We start from the raw sequence: 20,112 nt of genomic DNA on the forward strand, positions 1-20,112 counted from the left end.
AGTTACAATTGCCAGAGAGAAATGTTTAAAAAATATAATTCTGCCAAAGAGTGGACTAAAAGCATTAGAGAGTTGATGCCCCATCACCTCATGAATTAAATAACACAGGTGTGGTACAACACGACAATACAACTGTCTGCAAAAAAATAACATTATCATATGAAATATTGGTTAAAACAAAAATGTTGAGCTGCAGACGTATTACATGAACTGGGGGTATCTTGCCATTAATCAGTGTGGGCATAAGTGATGCATATACTCCTGGTTGGACCATTTTGGGATTCCAGTATACAAGGAGCATTGCCTTTCTTTGGATCACCAAGAATGATAGCTGTATAAAACTAAATGTGGAGGATAAATTTGATGAGCTAGGGTGACCTTAGTGAGTCTGAAATAGCTATTTACATATAAGAACATTGAGAGAAGTGCGAAAAAGGCACAGTCCCAGCAGGATAGAAAGAAATCGTGCTATCTGAAATTGTTGAACCACTCAGTCATGAATCATCAAACTATTGGTGCAGCTTGCTATGCATATATTATTCTGTGGAGTGTAGCTGAGACATGCAGCACCAGTCAGAGATGGTTGACCACCAAACACCTCAGGAGGACCAAGTGATTGGATAACTTGGTGCCTTAGCACTATATACATAGCAATTCTGTAGTATAATATATAGTTTGCAACACATAAAAACTTTATTAGCCCAGTTACTAATCTTGAGGCCAGCTGAATTTTCTACGGTGGGCTCTATTCTAAGTTATTTCAACATTTCATGCCCATCTTGGCTATTTTCTATACTTCTTCTACAAGACACACAGGAGGACAGAAACCAAGGCCTGGCTTATGCCCGATATGTTTCTCAATGCAGGCTTGTAAAAATACCAAGCAATCATGAATGGTAACTTTTGTGTAGAGGCACATAAATAGGAATGGCTCATTGACTCTCCCCACCGTCTTGATTTCCCTGAGTCAGGGTAAAAGTTATCACAAAAGTTAGAATGGACTGACTGGCACCCAAATTATGTTCACGTCATATCGAGATCAACGTTTTCAACTAAATTTAGACATCTCTATGCTAGCAAAAACTAGTGCCTTAAAATGCTATTTTGTGTGGTATTTTTTCAAACGTTTTGGTGCACACTGAATAGAGTTGATTTTTCCTGATGCACAGTAATACAAAATCAGCTTCTATTTAAGTGATGTGTACAGTATTTAATTTACACTTTTAGTGGTTCTGATTTTCATATCCGACTGCAGTCATTATGCTTTTAAGTTAATTTGAACACGTTGGGAGGCATGAGATTCATAAGAACAGCTCAGCCCTCTTTTCCAGGCTTAGGCCTACATTTACGCAACCACCCATGTAAATTATGAGTAACTAAGTAGGTTAGTGGTTAGCAGGAAGAACGTATGCTAGACTGATTTCACAACAAAATACTGCAAAAATGGTATACTGAACTCCTTATCAACAAAGATTTAATTCACAATATTAGTGATGTGTTGTTATAAAAGTGACAGTCAGCAAAGGTGGTGGGGTATTCCTGATTCAGAAAATAAAGGCTGAACCTTGCAAGCCACCCTAAATAATGACTTTCTTCAAGGTTTTTCTTCTTTTGTCCATATTTCACTATTATCTATTAGGCAATATACAAACTCATAGGGTTCTAGGTCAAAATCTAATGGTTGCAAAATGTCCGGCCCTGGAAACAGAATTGGTTCAATATTGGCTATTATGTCATTCAGACAATCCCAATGTTGCACTAAAAGTCCAGCATAGTGGTACACTCATCTCCAAATCAAAATACAAATATATAGAGATGTTGCACAGTGACTCCTGTCTCTGCAAGTTAGTCCACATCTACTCAAATGTATTGTACCTGTTCTACATCCAGTAGTTATCAAGACAGAGAGGACATAATGTCACAACAATAAGCTGGGGTTATTTCTATGTCTATATGTTTTCCAACTTAAATGCTACATACTACAAGACCCTAGTCAATCCCTTAAGTTGGCTAATGACGACACACAATTGATACATGCAATGCACATGTCTACAGTTACAGAGGCTATGAAGTTCACTTCCTTCCCTGCTTTCGTGTTAATGCCCTAACTGCTCAGCAACAGGTACAACAATTATCAGCCAAATATTTAGCAAGGTGATGGAGAGCTGGATCAATTATTCATGTAACATCCTAGATCAAATTCAACTATTTTCTGGGTAATTTCCACAAATACATTACCACCAAGAATAATGCAAAACAAAATAATTTCAAACCATATTAATTTGAATTAGACACATTGAATCTAATTGTAATTTGTTAAGTGAGATGGAGCCAGCTTTAATTTTTCTCCTACTTTTTTCTAATCCTTTTTACATGTATTTAGACATAGCAACTAGTACTACTGTTTAGGTTTGGGCTACAGTCCCAACTTCCTTAGCAGAGGTCTTTGATATGCAGCACTGCCTCTCTTTGTATATGAAACTGGGACTGTAGTTCTGCTCAAAGGAATGTAACATTTCGGTCACCTTTGAGCTCCTAAAATTTGCAGCTATCCACCACAGTTTTTTTGTGATGTAGACATCAATCTTAGTCTTCTGTGTGCTTTACATGAGCCATTCATCTTCTAAATAGGTACTCATTTTTCTAATGCTGATACTGTCAGTAAATAGTATGATTCAGCTGTTTTACTCCTTCTCTGTAGAATTTCCTTCATTCCAAAAGCAAATTTCTTGCCACCCCATGATTCTCCTAACTAGTCAGCAAATACTCAAAGTCAGTCTTTAATAAATTCTGACTATAGGTGGTTGGCTATATCCATCAATCCCTTGCCACTGGCGATTAAAAAAAACAAAGGTGTTTCAGAGTGAATATCATGTTGCATGGCATATGTTGTGGCCATAACATCAACCATGCATAAAGAGCAAGAAAGGACGGAGGAAGCCTACGAAATCCTACACTCCAGGTTAGTTCATGCAGTGTAAACGTAGCATCTGTACACTAAAGATGGGCTAATGAATAAACAAGCAAACTGGAAACAAAGATATACTAGTGCTTCACTGACCAAAGACCCTCCCTCTTCATTGACTAGTTTTTCCTCATTTGAACAGGCTGTAACATCATCACGCTGGATACAAAAATATGAAGAAACTATTGAATAACAGTTTCCCAATATTAATTCATATGCTGCCATCCGATGCACTATAGACATTTGCAAATTATTTTCTGCTTAGACGTAAGGCATAAGAACTAGGTCTTTCTAAGCAGATGCTCGCTTGAGAACATCCTCTTGTTCACTTCATTAGCTGCATCAAAACCTACAGATTATGTATTTCTCTACAACAGCACAATTCTTTAAGAAGACTATGCACCGCTCTAGAAGAACTCAATGTTTTGAGTATTTGACCATTTCACCAACATTTTATCGGAGAAATTTCAGTCTTTAGAACATCTGCCTCAATACCCCTTTTCTGTACCTTAGTTATAGGTAGAACTTCCTTTGAAAGGGCCGTGGTGCAAGGCCGTACAGTAGAAATGATTAAGGGCAGCATTATAAAATTATATAAACAGCAAGTCCCCGCTCCTGCTTATTCTAGTTCTCTTAATTAGGAGCAGTTCACAGTCCCAAGGCCTCTCTTGGATTTTGTATCAAACGTACTGAAGGCTGTCAAGCAAGAAGGAAAGAATTTGACCTTGAAATGGCTTTTTTGTCTCTAATAGTTGACATATTATTCAGTAGAACTCTCAAGTGTCTTTCATAAATAACATTTCTGTCGAATGTTAAAAATATAGTGGATGTCAAAGAACCTTTGTTGAAATGTGGAAATATTGGTTCATTTAGGACTGCTAAAAATGATCCTGTTACTCTATTTTGTAATTAAAATGTAAAAACTACTTTCAATAGGTTTTATAACAGAATATCAAGGACATATATATCATCCTGCCAAAATATTGACTACCACAAAATATATCTTCAAGGTAAATATATGCTGAGTTGATTAAATCATTGCTTTTCTTCACAATACATTTGTGGTTGATACCTTGACCACAATATTTTGACAGAACAATATTAAAAACTTGATAGTCTGGTAGAATACAACTGAGCTAACATATTTTCTTACATAATGTTATTACATTCTAACTACATTATCAGATATCTCATACAATTTCTTCAAAGTCAAATTCCTACATAAATGTCTGCATGGAGATGGCAGGCAAGTCATTTCCCAAGGAGGAGAAAATAGGTTTTTGATCACGGAAACATTGATCAAATACATTATTTAACTACAAAAAGGATGTGTTTAAAGATGTGAGAGATATTGATTGCTGATCCCAACCTTCTATCAAGAAATGCACATTGTTTGATTGTAGGCAGAATATAGCAATTGTTCATATTATTTTTCAGCAAGCCCATTTAGTTGTCTTTTAGTATATACAATTCATCATATCAAAGCCACAGGGTTTTCAGTTCTCAAATACACATACAGATTTGGACAAATATACCATTGCAGCATTCTTTGCTTTAATACTTGGTGTCTATATTTGGTTGGCATGTGTGGGAGTTTGTACAACATTCAAGCATTTGATCACTAACTGTGCTATGGATTTAAAGTGTAGCGTTCTGTCATATTCAATGGTTTGAGATCAGTCTATCCTACACTTTTATTCTAGTCACTATTCCTTGCAGCATGGACAGTCTAGAGTATATTCCAAGAACTGGACTAATAAATTAGATGTTAATTGAACAGAATACGTAGATCTTCCTCTGAGGGGACCACTGCCGACTTTAGTGTAGTAAATGTACATGAGCAGACAAATCTACTACAGGGTTTTCATTTTACGATGGAAAGCACTTAAAAAGAACCTTGTTTGGCACACCCAAGCTCTTGCCTTAAGTATAGTCTAATACCTACTATTCATACAAGCTACTTATATTTAAACAAACAGTACAAATATTTGTTCTCATAGAAGAATAATGGGCACCTTGCTTGCTTATTAATGATTATGTTAAAGGATCTATGAGAATAAGGAGTTACAGAAGTTGCAATTACATCCTTAAGCAGAAAGAGTTTTGCAATAGCTCTATGGGACAAGAACTTCAACTTGCAGAAGGGATATTTTTCATAGCAGTCTAGCTGTGATTGAGCCCATAGTCTTTCACATAAGTTTATGAAAAGGATAACGTAAATCCTTCCAAAGAGGAAAATTTTACTTAGTCTTAAATTTAATATAATGTTGTAATGTTGCACGTTTTTTCCATTGGAAATGGTGTGGAGGGCTTATGAGGGGCAATGGTTAGCCACAGCCTTGGAAATGATATATTAAAATCTCCACTGAATTAAATTATATTTGAAGCATAGGTCTGCTTCTCATTTGTCAAGGACACTTTATCTTCAAAACACAATCATTTCATGAGGTACAACATCAGCATCTGGAAAGTCTCAGAATGCTACGCTTGGGAAAACAAATAGTTTCTATGGAGTTTGAAGGGGGAAACAAACAGAAACGAGGTTTCAAGCACCTCAGACATCGGAAAGTAAGAAGTTTACTCATGACTTCAAGATTGATAAAGTGTTGAAATCAATCAGTTTTGAGGTGTATTAGTGGGAAAGATCTAAGAAACACCTTACCTTTCTAGCTGTCAGATACATACCAGGAAGGGGTAATAGATGGCATATGTGATTCAGAGTGGGGGGATAATTTTATTAGAATTTTCCTATGCCTAAATATCAATTGGCCCAATTTTTAGAGTTGTATGTATGCCTCAAAACATTTCTGAAGGTAAAACTACATTTCTTATTCACAGAATCATGAATGGTGGAATTTAACTCTCTCAACTCAGACTTGCTAGCACAGAAATTCAACAAATATGGTTGAATGTTTTCATTTGTAAATCTGGGTTTAGCTTTGGGGTTTTGATCAGTACTGGAATGGTCCGCCTGCAAATGTCAAAGAACAACCACACACGTATACCTAGGTATTTACTAATGAATTGCATGTAGTTTCTCATCCTGGAAATAGACACAAATGTACTTGTCTCAAGGGCAGTAGTAAGTGTGGCTCCAAGAATGGAAGATGAAAGAGAAGGCATTGAAAAACAAGTATTGACATCCAACGACCTATATAGAAAGGGATTGTCCTATCTTCCAGAGAAACAAAGTCTAATATGCAAATGAAATAAGCATCATAGCCTAGGTTTCTATTTATACTCCTAGTTGTTTGGTAAATTTCCAAAATGTCAGGCTTTTGCTCAAATGTAGGACTAACAACACAGGACCAAATTTCTTTTTCTTTTAATAAAATGTTATTTATGAATCAGACTCACAGGTTTCAAGCTATTTAAATACTTTCATATTTGTTAAATCCTTTCAGTACTATGCCACAGTCATTTTACGACTCCAACTTGTCGAAATGTTAAATAAAAGGCACGAGCCTAAATAAATAAGTTAATATTTCCACACTTGCCAAAGGGTGGGGGGAGGTACAGCAAGAATTAGATTCTTTTCTCCAGATAGAGCATTTATCTATTGAGAGATAGCTACTTTATCCTCCCCTTCAGCACCCATTTCTCCATCAATTTGCACAAGTGGTACATGGGGTGCCTATTCTCTGTTCCTCCTCCTCATGCTCATCAGGCAAAATATTCCAAAAATAAATGGAACCACCATTGAAAGCAGCTAATGGCAGAATATCTTTCAAATTTAAACATTCTGACCCTAAATTTCAAAACTCTTTCCTCACAATCATGGTTTTAACAAACCCCTTCTGAAAACATTGAATGAATGACTCATCTTATAGTTATTTACAATTAGAAAATCGTATACATTTTTAAATAAATGTAGTTTTTTTTTAGATTAAAAGAATGGCACTGACTTATGAATTATCTACAATTACTTCACTAATCAGCTCTGTGATGTAAGTAACCAGTTAAGATATCTAATTATTTATTATAGTGTTCACATGATTGTATGACTTGCTGTGAAAATATTTTTTGATCAAATATCATCCTTTGTCAAACATTTTCTGATGGAATATCTAGCGTTTTCATCGTTATATTATCAGAAATTATCTCAATCATTCAAAAATAATGTAATCATTCTAAAAAATATCCCTCATTCTCTCAAATAAATCTATTACCCTAAATCCAGCTCCATGATTACCCTCTCTCTACCAGCAGCTTATATTTAAGATACCCAACTGATGTGGGATGTGACGAGTGCTCCTAAGAGCATAGCACATGCCCCAGGGCGAGTACTTATCACCCACTTAGTTACCAATTGTCTTGAAGGTTCATGATATAAAAGATTGTGTTATCTTGTGTTGCAGATTATCAAAGCTCTGTATGGCTATATTTTCAACATATGAATTGTGGTGCTACAAATTTAAATTACCTACCATCTTTTTTATGTCAACATTGTGTGTAAGAGATAGTTGCTTAGTCACGATAATAAATAATGCAATATTCTAAATGACACAGGTAAAGAAAAATGTACATATTCTATGCAAGTGGGCTTGATATTTTGAATGTCAAGATGTGTTAATTGACAGCTATATTTTAGGTGTCTTTAAAATAAATGATTGCCCCTTTCATCCAGATGGCTATGTTTTCAGCTTTTTGCTTTTGAATTAAACTGTGGCTAGTTGAAGTTCAATGAATTTCAAAGTCCTGTTTCAGAGAAGATCTGCAATATAATTTGTTCCTCTTCATATATGTTATGTTATCTCTACCAAAATTCATAATCCTGAACAAGAGGATTAATAATTTAAACATCTGTGAAGATTGTCATAATTATATATAAGGAAATAAGGCAATGATGTTGCGAATAAGCCAGGATGAAATTGCACCACTCAAGACCATATTCCATTTAGATAAACTTAAAAACCTTTTCAAAAGAAAAAGATGAGCAAAATCTGAAGAATGCTATCAATTGCACAGAAAATACACTGACAAAAAATTGAGGTCAAGATGTTTTCTAATTCGCTCACAATAAGTTTTATCTCAGGTCTGCTCATTCTTCACTGAACAACAGTAAATAAATTATTAGACAGGGTTAGGCCTCTAAAGAATATAGTGTGTGAGCAATGGATAAAGTGCAAGAAGTATGATCATTGTGCAAAATGAAAGCTGCTATCTATAAAGAGTAAAGGATGTTGTCACCAACCTTCGATGTAAGATGATAGCACATGCCATTAATGCAAAGAATGGCCCTCCAGGCAAAAAGATAAAGGCAAAGAGTACTTTTAGAGATCCTGGGCTTTTCTCATCCTTTCTGATGATAGACCACAAATATGACCCCAAGTAATCAAGTCAATTATACAACCACAATTCTGAGAGTGTTCACTAGTCCATCAGCCTAGGTTTTTTTTTTAAAATTTTCTAGAGAGACTGTAATTTAGTAAAGGTTTTAACCTTACACCTCAACTTTTCAGGTACTTTGGCCCTCATTATGAGTGGTCTGGAATATCAGCTGGCATTCCCCTCCCTTCTAACCCTTCCGCAGTTAGTGATATACAAGATGGTCCACTATAACATGAGCACTAAACAGGTAAATCTGTGTTCAGTTCCTCCAATAATTCCTAATTTGTGACTGGATTTTTACATAGGGAGTTCAGCTTCTTTCGACAACCAAAGTCTCTGACTGAAAGTAAACAGATATGTAATGTGGGGCTGGGAGCTATTGATACTGGCCCCAGGGGAAGTAAGTGGCCAGTTATCATGAGGCCTTAGTTGTCCTCTAAATTGACAGTGTCTTAATATCTCCTTTCAGCTGTCAAATGGCAGTTTATATGTTAATAAATACTTTTAAAACAGACAGCGTCTGTATAGAAAGCAAAATCTCACTTTAATGCAAAATCTCACCTTCATGACTAGTATAGTATTGAGCTTCTAGTGCAACTGAGTTGCACACTTTCTATTCAATGAAGGAACGGCAGAAGATGTTGGACCACAGATAAAACTCAATCTAATTATCTGTCTAGCAGGATGTAATGATTTTTGTTAATGGTATGAAGCTTCCTTTGTGGTTCAGCTGACCTGATATTTATGGATAATAATCTTCTTTGTGTTTGAAATACTGTTTGCAAAAGCAAAATTGCAAATGTGTCTTGCTTATTACTTTTCTATTTTGAACTGATTACAGGATTTACAATTGCAACTGGTAAGTGTTGAAATTTCATAATTGTGAAATAATTTAGTTGTGTTCTAAAATGGAGATTTTTCAAAATTAGTTGATTGATAACATTGTAATAGAAATTAGGATTTGAGGAAAAAAAAGCACAAGTATTATTCCTGCTCTAATATGTCTTTTATAATTCAAGGCAGTGAAAAGTGAGGAAAAGGGCTATTATTGAATTCAGTTGATCTCTTATATTTGGATTTTATAAGACCATTGAAGTTCATAGTGCTATGAAGTTTTAAGTAAAGAAGTTTGACGTTGTCTATGAAGAACATGCATTTCTCATCAATAAGAAAACTCATTGGTTTATATGAAACTACTCTTAGGACTCTATAGAGTTGGAGTTTCTTTTAATGCACTTTTTAGAAAATTGTATACAGGTTTGTGACTCAATATCTAAATTTAACAGCTAGTCTTCTCTTTTGTCATCAAACATAAACAAATACTGTCTCATTCTGCTTCACAACCCTGTGAGCTAACACATAACTTAAGAGTTGGGTCTTAAGGTTGAAAATCTCGGGGCAAGATGTAAGAAGCATTTTTGCATTCATAAACAGCCCAATTTGCAGAAGTTGGCCATTTGCGACCGCCAAAATAATTTTCCTGATGTGCAAAGCCCAAATTGTGATTTCGTAACTTGTTATTGAATTGCAGTTTGGGTTTTGTCATTCAGTATTTGGAATAGCAGTGTTGAGGGTGTCCCTTCCTAATTCCAAATTACAGCATTATGCACAAATGTTTCACGACTGAAATACGCTTGCAAAACATTTGCAATTTACCACCACCAACTCAAAGTGGGTGGTAACCCATTCGCAAATGGGAAGGGGTTCCCAAGGGACTCCTTTCCCTTTGAAAATGGTTGGAAAAATATTTTTTAAGAGCAGGCAGTAGTCCAAAGCAAAGTGAAACTTCAAAGTCCCCATTATTTTCTTTTTAAATGCATTCCATTTTCCCTTAAGGAAAACAGGCCATATTTAAAAAAAAGATCACTTTCTTTTTTAAAAGCAGTCACAGACATGGTGTTCTGTTGACCCCAGCAGGCCAACATCTTTGTGATGGCAGTGGGTTACGAATTGCAAACCTATCTCATTTACATTCATCATGTAATTCTATTTCACCCTCTATGAATCACTAATGAAACTCAAAAGAGTTTCATACATTAAGAATAGCCATATCATAATTGCTAGTCGCAAAAAATTGCAATTAAGTGATCACTATTCCTATTTTTGTACATCTGGCCGTAAATGTTTTGAAGAGTGCTCTACATAGGTAGTAGGTAGGTAGTAAAGCAACCAACAAACAACCAGCAACTTATGCAAATTTAAGTAATGTGTGTGTGTATGTGTGTGTGTGTGTGTGTGTGTATGCTTCACAAACCAGTGTTTTGCATGGTCACATCAACTTGTTGTTGTTAGTGCTTTTAAACATGTGCAGGAGTCGACTGTAACTGCTCAGTATAGCTCAATTTGGGTTGCCTGCTCATATGTTCCAACTACTGTGGAGTATTTCTCAGGGCAACTGATTGCTTTAAGATTGTATGGGAGTTGGAAATCGTGTGCAGGTGTCCCTGCATAAATACTGAGGAATTACCCTGGAGTGCTTGCTGTCTTCTTTCAAACAAAAGGTTTAAGCACATTTTATACTGTGGCTTATACCTTGGATGGTTATAAAAACCATTACATATGTTCAGCAGTTAATGCTTAGTAACGCTTTCTAAAATCTGTTTTTCCAATCCCCATAAAAAGCTTTTTTTAAATTAGGAAATGATTAATTTGAATGCAGGTTTATATAACACATTAAAGTACAGCCAGATCAATTCCTCACGTTTCCTGGGTTGAGAGCTAAAACCAGAGGGTGACTGAGTCAATACCTGGTACAGTAGGGGACAGCATAGAAATAATCCCTATTCTGACATCAGAGAAGTCACATTGCCTGTGTGTAGATTTTGGACTGAGTTTGAATTGCTGAAGAAAAGAGGAGGCATAGGATTATTGTTACCCACATATAAGAGACACAATTTAAATAATGCTACCTAGCCACAATTAAAACCAAAATTGTCCTTACTGTTATGAAACGAAAAATTTAACGTTAGGGCCAAAATGCACTGCAGTTGAAGCTGGTTATATACTTGAACTCCCTCAAATGAATATCCCTAAATTAGTGAACAAAAGGGTATTACAAATCTACCATGTAGTGAGGAGAAAAACCTTTCCATAATTAAAGATAAGTCATTTCCGTTTACCCTGGCAAATTTGAAGTTTATTAAAATATGTCAACAGTGCCTTCCAAAGAGCAATTGAATTTGTGTGCTTGTGGTCTAATAGGTTTGGTTTTAGAAAGCGGACTGCAGAATCCAAACACATTGACTGGGAGACAGCTCTATTCTTGCTCTGTTTGACCAAATACTCCTGAGATCATGACATTTTTGGTAAAAGCTTCACCTGAATGTTATGTGCCAGTTGTGCCATCAAAGGCACCTGTAACAGGAAAAGCTGCCTAGCACAGCCAGCATGATAGAGCGCTGGGGTTTGATTTCTTATTGAACCTAATATCATTGGACTATTTGATTTGGTTCCTGCATATCATTTGTTTGGGCTCCAAAGTTCCAATATGAACTGTGATGCAGTCACATTATCTGCATTGTAGTACAATTCATCTGCCCTCCTGCCACTGTGAAAAACGCAAAAGGGTTAAAACCATAATGTGTGTCGTAGAATGCCAGAGCTAAAAAGTGCATATCTCTCTGCATCATTGCCTACACAATAGAAGAGGGTAGCTGAAAAAAAGGTAAAGGAGAAAATACACTGGCTTATCCTCTCTTAGAAAAGACTGTTCACAAGCCCATGCTTTTTTGAACAACTAAAAAGATGGACCTTCTTTGTGCTTTTAAATAGCCTGCAGCTGGAAACGATAGCAGTAAAGGATTTGCTATCACTTAGGAGATCTCTAAAAATGAGACTGATTGGCAAACTGTTCTGATGAATTATTCCAGTAGTTGATCCCAAGCAGCTGTTTTTTTAAATATGGTGGAGGTGATGTCTTACTATCTAAACTCTTAATTAATACATTGTTATGCGAAGGTGTGAAAGATCTGGATATACGGAGAATGGGAAATGTATCTGTTGTGTGGATAGGTGGGTTAGGATTTAAATGCTATGTCAAGATATGTGAACAATAATTATGTGCACACTTTTCGTATCTATATACTCAACTAAAAAAAGGAATTCTCAAGTACATGTCTATAGCACACATGAATTGAAGTTGGGTTAATCTGTCAATGTATGTGATGAGGCCTATGGAAAAGGGATACAAAATGCAACATGTTGATATTTTACCAATAAATGACGATCTACATATGGAACATGTCTTAATTAATTAAAATGAGAAAAATAGAAATCACACCAAAACATATATCCTAATAGCTGATAGAGTCAAAATCCCTTGCTGTTATTCTGTTCAGATAGTTAGAGGGAGCAGCATTTTCTCTCCTGGTTGCTTGTAGTCAAATAATAAGGATTAAAGAATAAACTATTCAAGGACCACCCAGGTCCTTATCTTCAGCAAGTTAATGCACCTAGTCAAGTTGACAAAAGTGTGTGGGATTCTGATCACAGTACAAAAGACCCCACTTACGTCTTGTAAGAGAGATGGAGTAGTCCAAATATTGTGTATCATTAGGGTAACACGCTGCTTTTGAAATATCAGCTTTCTGCAGTCTCTTGAATGCCTACACACTTGGTAAGATTTGGAGTAAGGTTGGTTAAAAACGTATTCCTAGAACCATAATGGGGATCCACTGTTTCCTATAGTTGAGGTTCTGGGATTGTTTTTACTTGGCAGAGGATACCTTGCCTTAAGTGTCTCCACATAAAGATGTCTAGCTGTGAAGTATTTGGCTGTGAATGAACTTCCATTTTTAACAAGTACTGCCAAATAGTTGTATCTATGTGTCAAGAAACACAACGAATGTTAGAACATTGAGGCTTCGGCAGTGCCAGTCTTAATTTGTATGCATGAGTAGCACTGATCTCCTCTAAATACTGTATTTTGCTTTTATTGTTTTTAAAACAACTGTTATTTGTGCATTTATTTGCTAAGGGTATTAATGTCTAATGAATGAATCTTGTTATGAATCATCTTCAAGTTATCAGTACGTTTTCCATTGCTCATTTGGGATTTTGATGAGAGTAAGCAAATCTTTTACTGTATTTCTAGCATTGTTTAGATGTGCTCCCTTAGATGCACCTCTGAATTTCCCTACATACACTACTTCATCTTTTGGTGTGCCTTTGGAACTCACTAAATACATTTAATTAAAGTTTCACTTTCTAATGATATCTTTAGGCGGGCCTCTGGAACGCTTGAGTTGCACTGTTAGAACGCTTTTGGTGCACTTCTAGTATATGCTTTAGAGGCATTTTTACAGCTCTTTTGCCATGTTTCTGGTATGCTTTAGAAATTTTGTAAGAACAGTTTTGGCATGCCTCTACTATGCTGCAGAGTTCAGAAGTATTGTTAGAATTCCTTTGACATGTCTCAGGTAGACATATTGTTAGAGCTTATTATGTTTGCCTCCTAAAGTCTATAGTTGTACAGCTACATCTATTCACTTGTGTCTCTGGAACCAATTAGATGTATTGTTATTTTCCTATAAGTGTGCCTGTGCATTGCTCCAGACATATATTTCGAGCTCTCTCAATGTGCATCTGAAGCTCTTTAGGTGTACCACTAGAGCTCCCTGGATAGCATGATTTCTATGGAATATTCAAAGTACTGACTCCTTTAAATAGGGCTCACAGATTGAACTATGATCACTTCCCTGAAATGTTGCTATTGTGGTGTGCCTTATGTCCTTGCTTTAGGACTGTGAGCTCTTGACAATTGGGTTTTAGGCCCATATTTATACTCGGTTTGTGCTGAGTTAGCGTCATTTTTTTATACGCTAATTCAGCACAAACCTAACTCCATATTTATACTTTGGTGCTAAACATGTCTAGCGCCAAAGTTATGGAGATAACGTTGTTTTCTGGACGTGAAAACCTGCCTTGCGTCAATGAGATGCAAGGTAGGCCTTCCCATCCAGAAAAGGATATGGCCTTTGCACTATAATTATCCCCCCATGCTAAAATCCAGCACAGGGCATGGGGGCCTTAAATAATGGCGCTAAGCTTGCTTAGCGCCATTATTTAACGCCTGTGTATGGACAGCTGTTAGGGGACCTGTAGGCATATTTCCATGGTCAGAGACCATGGAAAAAGCCCACAGGAGCCCTTCCCTGGTCCTAGGGACACCCCCACCCACCCACACCAGAGGGACACCACAGGATTGGGGACCCATCCCAGGTAAGTCCCAGTAAGTTTTTTTTTTTTTTTCACGCCCGGGCGACAGGAGCCATGACTATGGGGGTTGAGCACCAGAAAATGGCGGTATACTGCTTAGAGGCATATTTTTGCCTCTAAACAGTGTAGTGCCATAATTCAGCGCACAAGCTCCGGTTTACCCTATGTCTCCCCCACCCTGTTTGCATCCTTTACAAGGACACTAACAGGGCATTAGCACCGGCTAGCGCTATTCCATAAATATGGCACCTGCCCGGCATCTTGGAATGGCGCTAGCCGGCACTATACTTTTCACGCAGAACTGCGCTAACACAGTTTTGCATGAAAAGTATAAATATGGGCCATAGTGCTCACTAAGCAATGCAGAAATGTTCACACTGTAAGAATATATACTACGTTGTCAAATTCTTTAATTCAAATCCTCTTGGATGTGAGTAATAAGTTTGTTTCATAAAACAGGTAGTTTTGAGACATGATGAGTGCTGTATTAAAATTATGTGTTCAAATGCTACTCTGATATATAATATTCTACATTTATATGGCAAGCACTAAATTAGTCTATTGTATTTTTGTGAGATAAGAGAAAGTCTTGACTGAGATTTTGGGTAATTTGCAAATATGAGAAATGGCCCCATTTTGAGGTGCTCAACATTTCTTGCACCATAACTTCATAAGTACATAGCTGTCTCGAGTTTCCGTTGTCTGCTTCTTTTCTGCTCATGGGAATGCTCTTTGCAAGTCACTAGGGTGAGGTTTATTTTTGGTCAGGTTCGGTATGTGTTCACCATAGCAACTATCTCTGTACTCTGTTTACTTCCTTATGCATTGATAGCCTAATTCATTAAGGGCCTCGCACTCTTGGCAGAGGTCCCTCAGTGGCGGGGGAGTCTCTGCAATCGTGGCAGAACCTCTGTAATGAAAATTCTCATTGCGAAGATTTTGCCAAAAGTTCGGAGACTGCCAAGACTCTGTGAATTAGGCCCTTAGACCTTATCTTTCAATAACGGATGTGTACATTTAGGGGGTTATTCTGACTTTGGAGGAGTGTTAATCCGTCCCTAAAGTGACGGATATACCACCAGCCGTATTACGAGTTCCATAGGATATAATGGACTCGTAATACGGCTGGTGGTAAATCCGTCACTTTTCCGTCACTTTTGGGACGGATTAACACCTCCTCCAAAATTAGAATAACCCCCTTAATCTGTCTAGGGCAGTGTGTTCTGACTGTATGACTGAAATGCTGATGTATCATTCCTTCTCAATGGATCAGTAGCTTTGTACTCGTCTCATTTAAGGCTATAATACTAAACCCAACAATATTGTGATATTCATAAAGTTGGATCTAAGTTAGAGCCTAAGTCTAACACAAGTTCAAACATAGCCAAGAGCAGCTTCAAGCGCCCAGAGATACTCTAGGGCAAATTGAATCAAGACTGGACGAGCTAATAGTGAATGCTCATATAACCTTATTAGTGATACAGAATAAGTCAACCAATCAGTCGTGTTTCTATAGCACTTTCTGTTTACTCTACTGGCAACCAATCTACATACTTAAAATGGTAATCTGTTGGATTATAGCCACTGGATCATATATACTGTCCCAGTTGGTGCCGTTGTTTTAGTTTGCACTAATTTGTACAAAGATGCTATGTACACCACATTGCATATTTGTAAATGCTGACATTCTTTCCTCAGTTTCTTTTTTTTGTAGCAGCCAGTTATAGCAGGATAAATCGAAGCTTGAATTTGACCTAAAACAAACATTGATTTTTGCATCTGCTGCACAGCAATGACCTCGTTAAAAAATTAGTGTAAACAATGTAATGGGGTAATCTCACTGCCCCGGTCGTAATCCAGCCCCAGGAAAGCCACTGACATATTTCACCAATGTTATCTTAGATAGATAGGTGAACAATAGACATACATCCCCACCTCAGTCATTCACTTACACTGCTCCTGAATTGGATGTAATTCACCTTTCACACATTTCTCTGCATCTCTTCAAAATATTTGTCACCTTGATTTAAAACCAGAGAGATGAAAGAAGAGGAGAAGATATCAACTGAATGCATCTCAAAGAAGTGGGCGGACTTTCATCAAATTTATGAACTGATTCTCCAAGGAAGGCAGGACCTGTTAAGATCATGAGAGCTCCGTCTACCCATGATATACTCTTAAGAATTGTGTGCCAATTCCCTCGCTATGTCTGCATCATCTTGTGAGATCACCACTGCAAGGAACCGAACAGAGGTCCCTGCTTTGTTGCACTCGACTGCACCCTGATGCAGCCCAGCTATACATCATAATACTGTGTGTGAACGTCATATGTGTTGTTCTCTTTCTAGAAAAGACATTACAAATCCCCTCCTCCCCCCAAGACAACGCGCCATGGCACATACATATTCCCACACAAGCCAAGTACCTTATGTACACTTTTCTTTGCACAGAAACCCCTACAAAGTCCTGAAGGCTGAAAAAGGCAGCTTGCAAACACGCTGTGCTTTTCAATGCACATACAACCCCCCCTCCACCCCCATGCCCGCAGTGAACCTCAACGCCCCATAATTTGCCCCAAACTGCCCCATTTTTTTTAAAAAGATATCTTTGTCACTTATATTATAAGCAAGAAAAAATAAAAACATGCACTGTAACATTTCCCACCTCGTTGGATCCCTGCAGGATTCAACGAGAAGCGGGTGAGGGAGATGAAATTAAAGGAAAGTAAGGAAAAAAAACATACAAAGACGAAGATAAGTATGAAAAAAGAAAGGACAATGGTAATGTGGAGTAGATGCCAGCATACACAGTAAGTAAAGCATTGCACATTCAAATATACCCTATTTGCACCCCCATTTCTGACCCCTATTTAAAGTTATTTTTAAAAACATTTCTGTTGGATTTTTTTGTTTTTGTTTTCCCCAAGGATGAAGTCCTTCTGTAAGAAATTAAAAAAAACAAATGCATTTGCATTGAGAAGTGATACCCTCTCTGTGTTTCTGTGTGCTGAAAGGGAAATAAAATTCCAAACGACCTCCCCCCAAAACAAAAGGAAAAAAGGAAAGAAAATAAGCACTCCTCTGTCATTGCCCGAGTGTTTTTCTATCTCTTCTGGAGTTGACAGAGATGCTGGATCAATTGACATAATATAACCAGTACACGAGGTTGAAAAATCCAAAGGTGATTGGAAAAATGATCCGTGACCACTTGTCAATGGTGCTGACGTCAGTCAGGTCAGGGATTTTGAGCTTCAACTTGGAGGATCGCCGACGTAGGCGGCAGTTGGCGCGGTTGCGGTGGGCAGTGGCAGTCATTGGGGGATGGCGGTCCAAAGTGGCATGGCCAAAGCCATCCCGAGAGGTCAGCTGTTTCCGGAACTGGATTCCTGAGCTGTCAAAAGACATGACGGAATTCCTGGAGTCGCTGACGCTGCTTGCCACATCCGAAGGCATCAACTCGTTGTTCATATCTAGAGTGCTCAGTAGGATGTTACCGTAGGGGTCCACCTAGAGGAAAAAAAGAGAGAAAGAACGAGTGAAACTGTCATACAAAATAAAGCACGTCATTCACGCCTAAACAAAACTTAGGAAAGCCTTTACCTTACATAACTTTCTATACTGTTCAATTGCACTTATCAAATATTTAACTTCGATCAACACATTCTAAACTTTACAGCAGCACTTCTTCGAAGGTTCCACCTAACATTATAATTCATGCTCTAGCTTTGCTTGCTAAATAGTTAAGCTACTTCCAGGTCTGTTTTCAAGTTTTATTTCTGTTTTGCAGTAGAGTCTGCTGACCAGTCTTTACACAGTAAACATATACTACATTAAATATCCACTAAAGTGGAGCTACAACCCCAATTGTCAGATCTAAAAATGATTTTTTTAAAAGTTTATACTTTTTCTTGACGCCTTTGCAAAGTAATGTATGCGTTCAACCCATTGCAATTCTTCTGATGTTCCTGTTCAATATTTAAATCTGACTCTGACTTTTTAGTTACACTTAAAAACTAGCAACATAAATAGGATTGGTCTGTTGATAGTATTTGCAATCAGTTAACTTTTTACTTTATGAGCCTATCCTTCTAGAACAAGAGGTACATTCTCGGACGTTTCCTTATTCATTTAAATGCTAGGCAGATTCGTTGCTCTGAATAAATTTGAAAGATTTGCAAAGATAATAAGGCTTTGTTACAGCACACACTACAAATCGAATAAATTACTCTGAACTAACACAAGAGCAATACCTTTATTGAAAGGATAAAATGTGGAAAGAACCAATTGGGGTTTAAACCTATAATCTTGTGTGTTTCGAACTGGTCTTCATAGCATGTTCATTAAGCCAGCAAACTCATCTTAGAAATACAAATGTTATGTCCATAGGAGGTGTAGTTTATTACATCTAGGGTCAAAAATAGGAAGCCAATTTGCGGGCGCAAACGATGTGATTCACAAATTCAAAAGGTTTGTGACCACAAAATGGCTTTTAGCTATAAAGAATAGAAAAGCATAGCAGACTCACAAATTAGGTTTACAAACTCATTACGGTCCGCAATTGTGAAGGGGCATGTCCTAGCTGTGTTTTTGAATGGTATGTATGAATTTTTTGCAACCAGTATTGCTGTGTTCAAATATTGAAAATGCGCAGGCTCCTCAAAATATGTGGTAAAAGATTTGCAAAGGGGAAGTTGTCCCTTTTGGACCAGTTCCCCTTTTGGAATCCAATTTCTCAACCTGACTTGAGTCCAAGGGATCACTGCACTTGCCTTAATACGCTCCTAAGAAGGATGTTTTTAAAACTTCACCAGCACTTTGAAGGAACACCAGCTGCTTAAAATTCCCATCTATTTGGGAATGCAGAGAAAACAGAGATGGTGGTCTGCTGTTCATTGCAGGCTGCCATCCCTGTGCTTGTACCCACTTGCAGTGTATCTCAAATAGCGACCTGCCAAATTAATGTTCCTTAGGCAGGCTGTGTGCAGCTGAGCATTTTAATGATGCAATCTATTGATACATGGGTTGCATTATAAAATTAAAAACTGGTCGCAAAAAGTTGATGTGCAATTTACAACCACATTTTACAGTTAGTGTTTTATATGTCTAGCCTCTAGAGTCAATGTTAGCAATCGAAAGAAAAAAGTCTATTAGCTGAATAGGAACCCTTTATATTGCAAAATGTCTCTGTGTGTGCTGCCTCTGGAGCCCAGAGGCTTTAATGCCGCTTGGCAGTCCAACAAAAGTACACATTTATCACATAGAGTGTGCTCTCTTGCTTCCCTTCTTAAATGCATTTCATCTGAATGATGTAAGGAGGGAACACGCATTAAGGGAGACTACTATTACTATACTGAGGGAAAAAACTAGAAATGTCATTGTAGCCTCTTGCAATGCATAACAACAAGGAACTCTAGCTGACTTGATTCCCACTGGAGTGTGGAAAAAGTAACGTGAGAATCACACAACTGCACTCCCAATCCAGCATGGTTGGGGGTCCCACAAACAGCTCATTTATCGAGAGACGGCCCACTTTTATAGGAACAGCTCCTGTGTTGGTTGAACCAGTAGGGAATTAACGGTATGAAAATGAACATAACGCAA

At 37.4% G+C, this 20,112-nt stretch overlaps 1 protein-coding gene across 2 annotated transcripts in view; it reads right to left on the minus strand.

Moving 5' to 3' along the window:
* Window positions 1–14,545: 14,545 nt before the first annotated feature.
* Window positions 14,546–20,112, minus strand: part of LOC138265741 (gamma-aminobutyric acid receptor subunit beta-4) — a 603,058-nt gene continuing 597,491 nt past the window's right edge. For both annotated transcript variants that reach the window (XM_069213752.1, XM_069213744.1), the window contains exon 9: window positions 14,546–18,018. In XM_069213752.1, the coding sequence (XP_069069853.1) occupies window positions 17,647–18,018 (372 nt within the window). In that variant the 3' untranslated portion in view covers window positions 14,546–17,646. The remainder of the gene's footprint in view (window positions 18,019–20,112) is intronic.

This window comes from Pleurodeles waltl, chromosome 2_1 (genome assembly GCF_031143425.1).
Source record: "Pleurodeles waltl isolate 20211129_DDA chromosome 2_1, aPleWal1.hap1.20221129, whole genome shotgun sequence".
NCBI classification, from domain to species: domain Eukaryota; kingdom Metazoa; phylum Chordata; class Amphibia; order Caudata; family Salamandridae; genus Pleurodeles; species Pleurodeles waltl.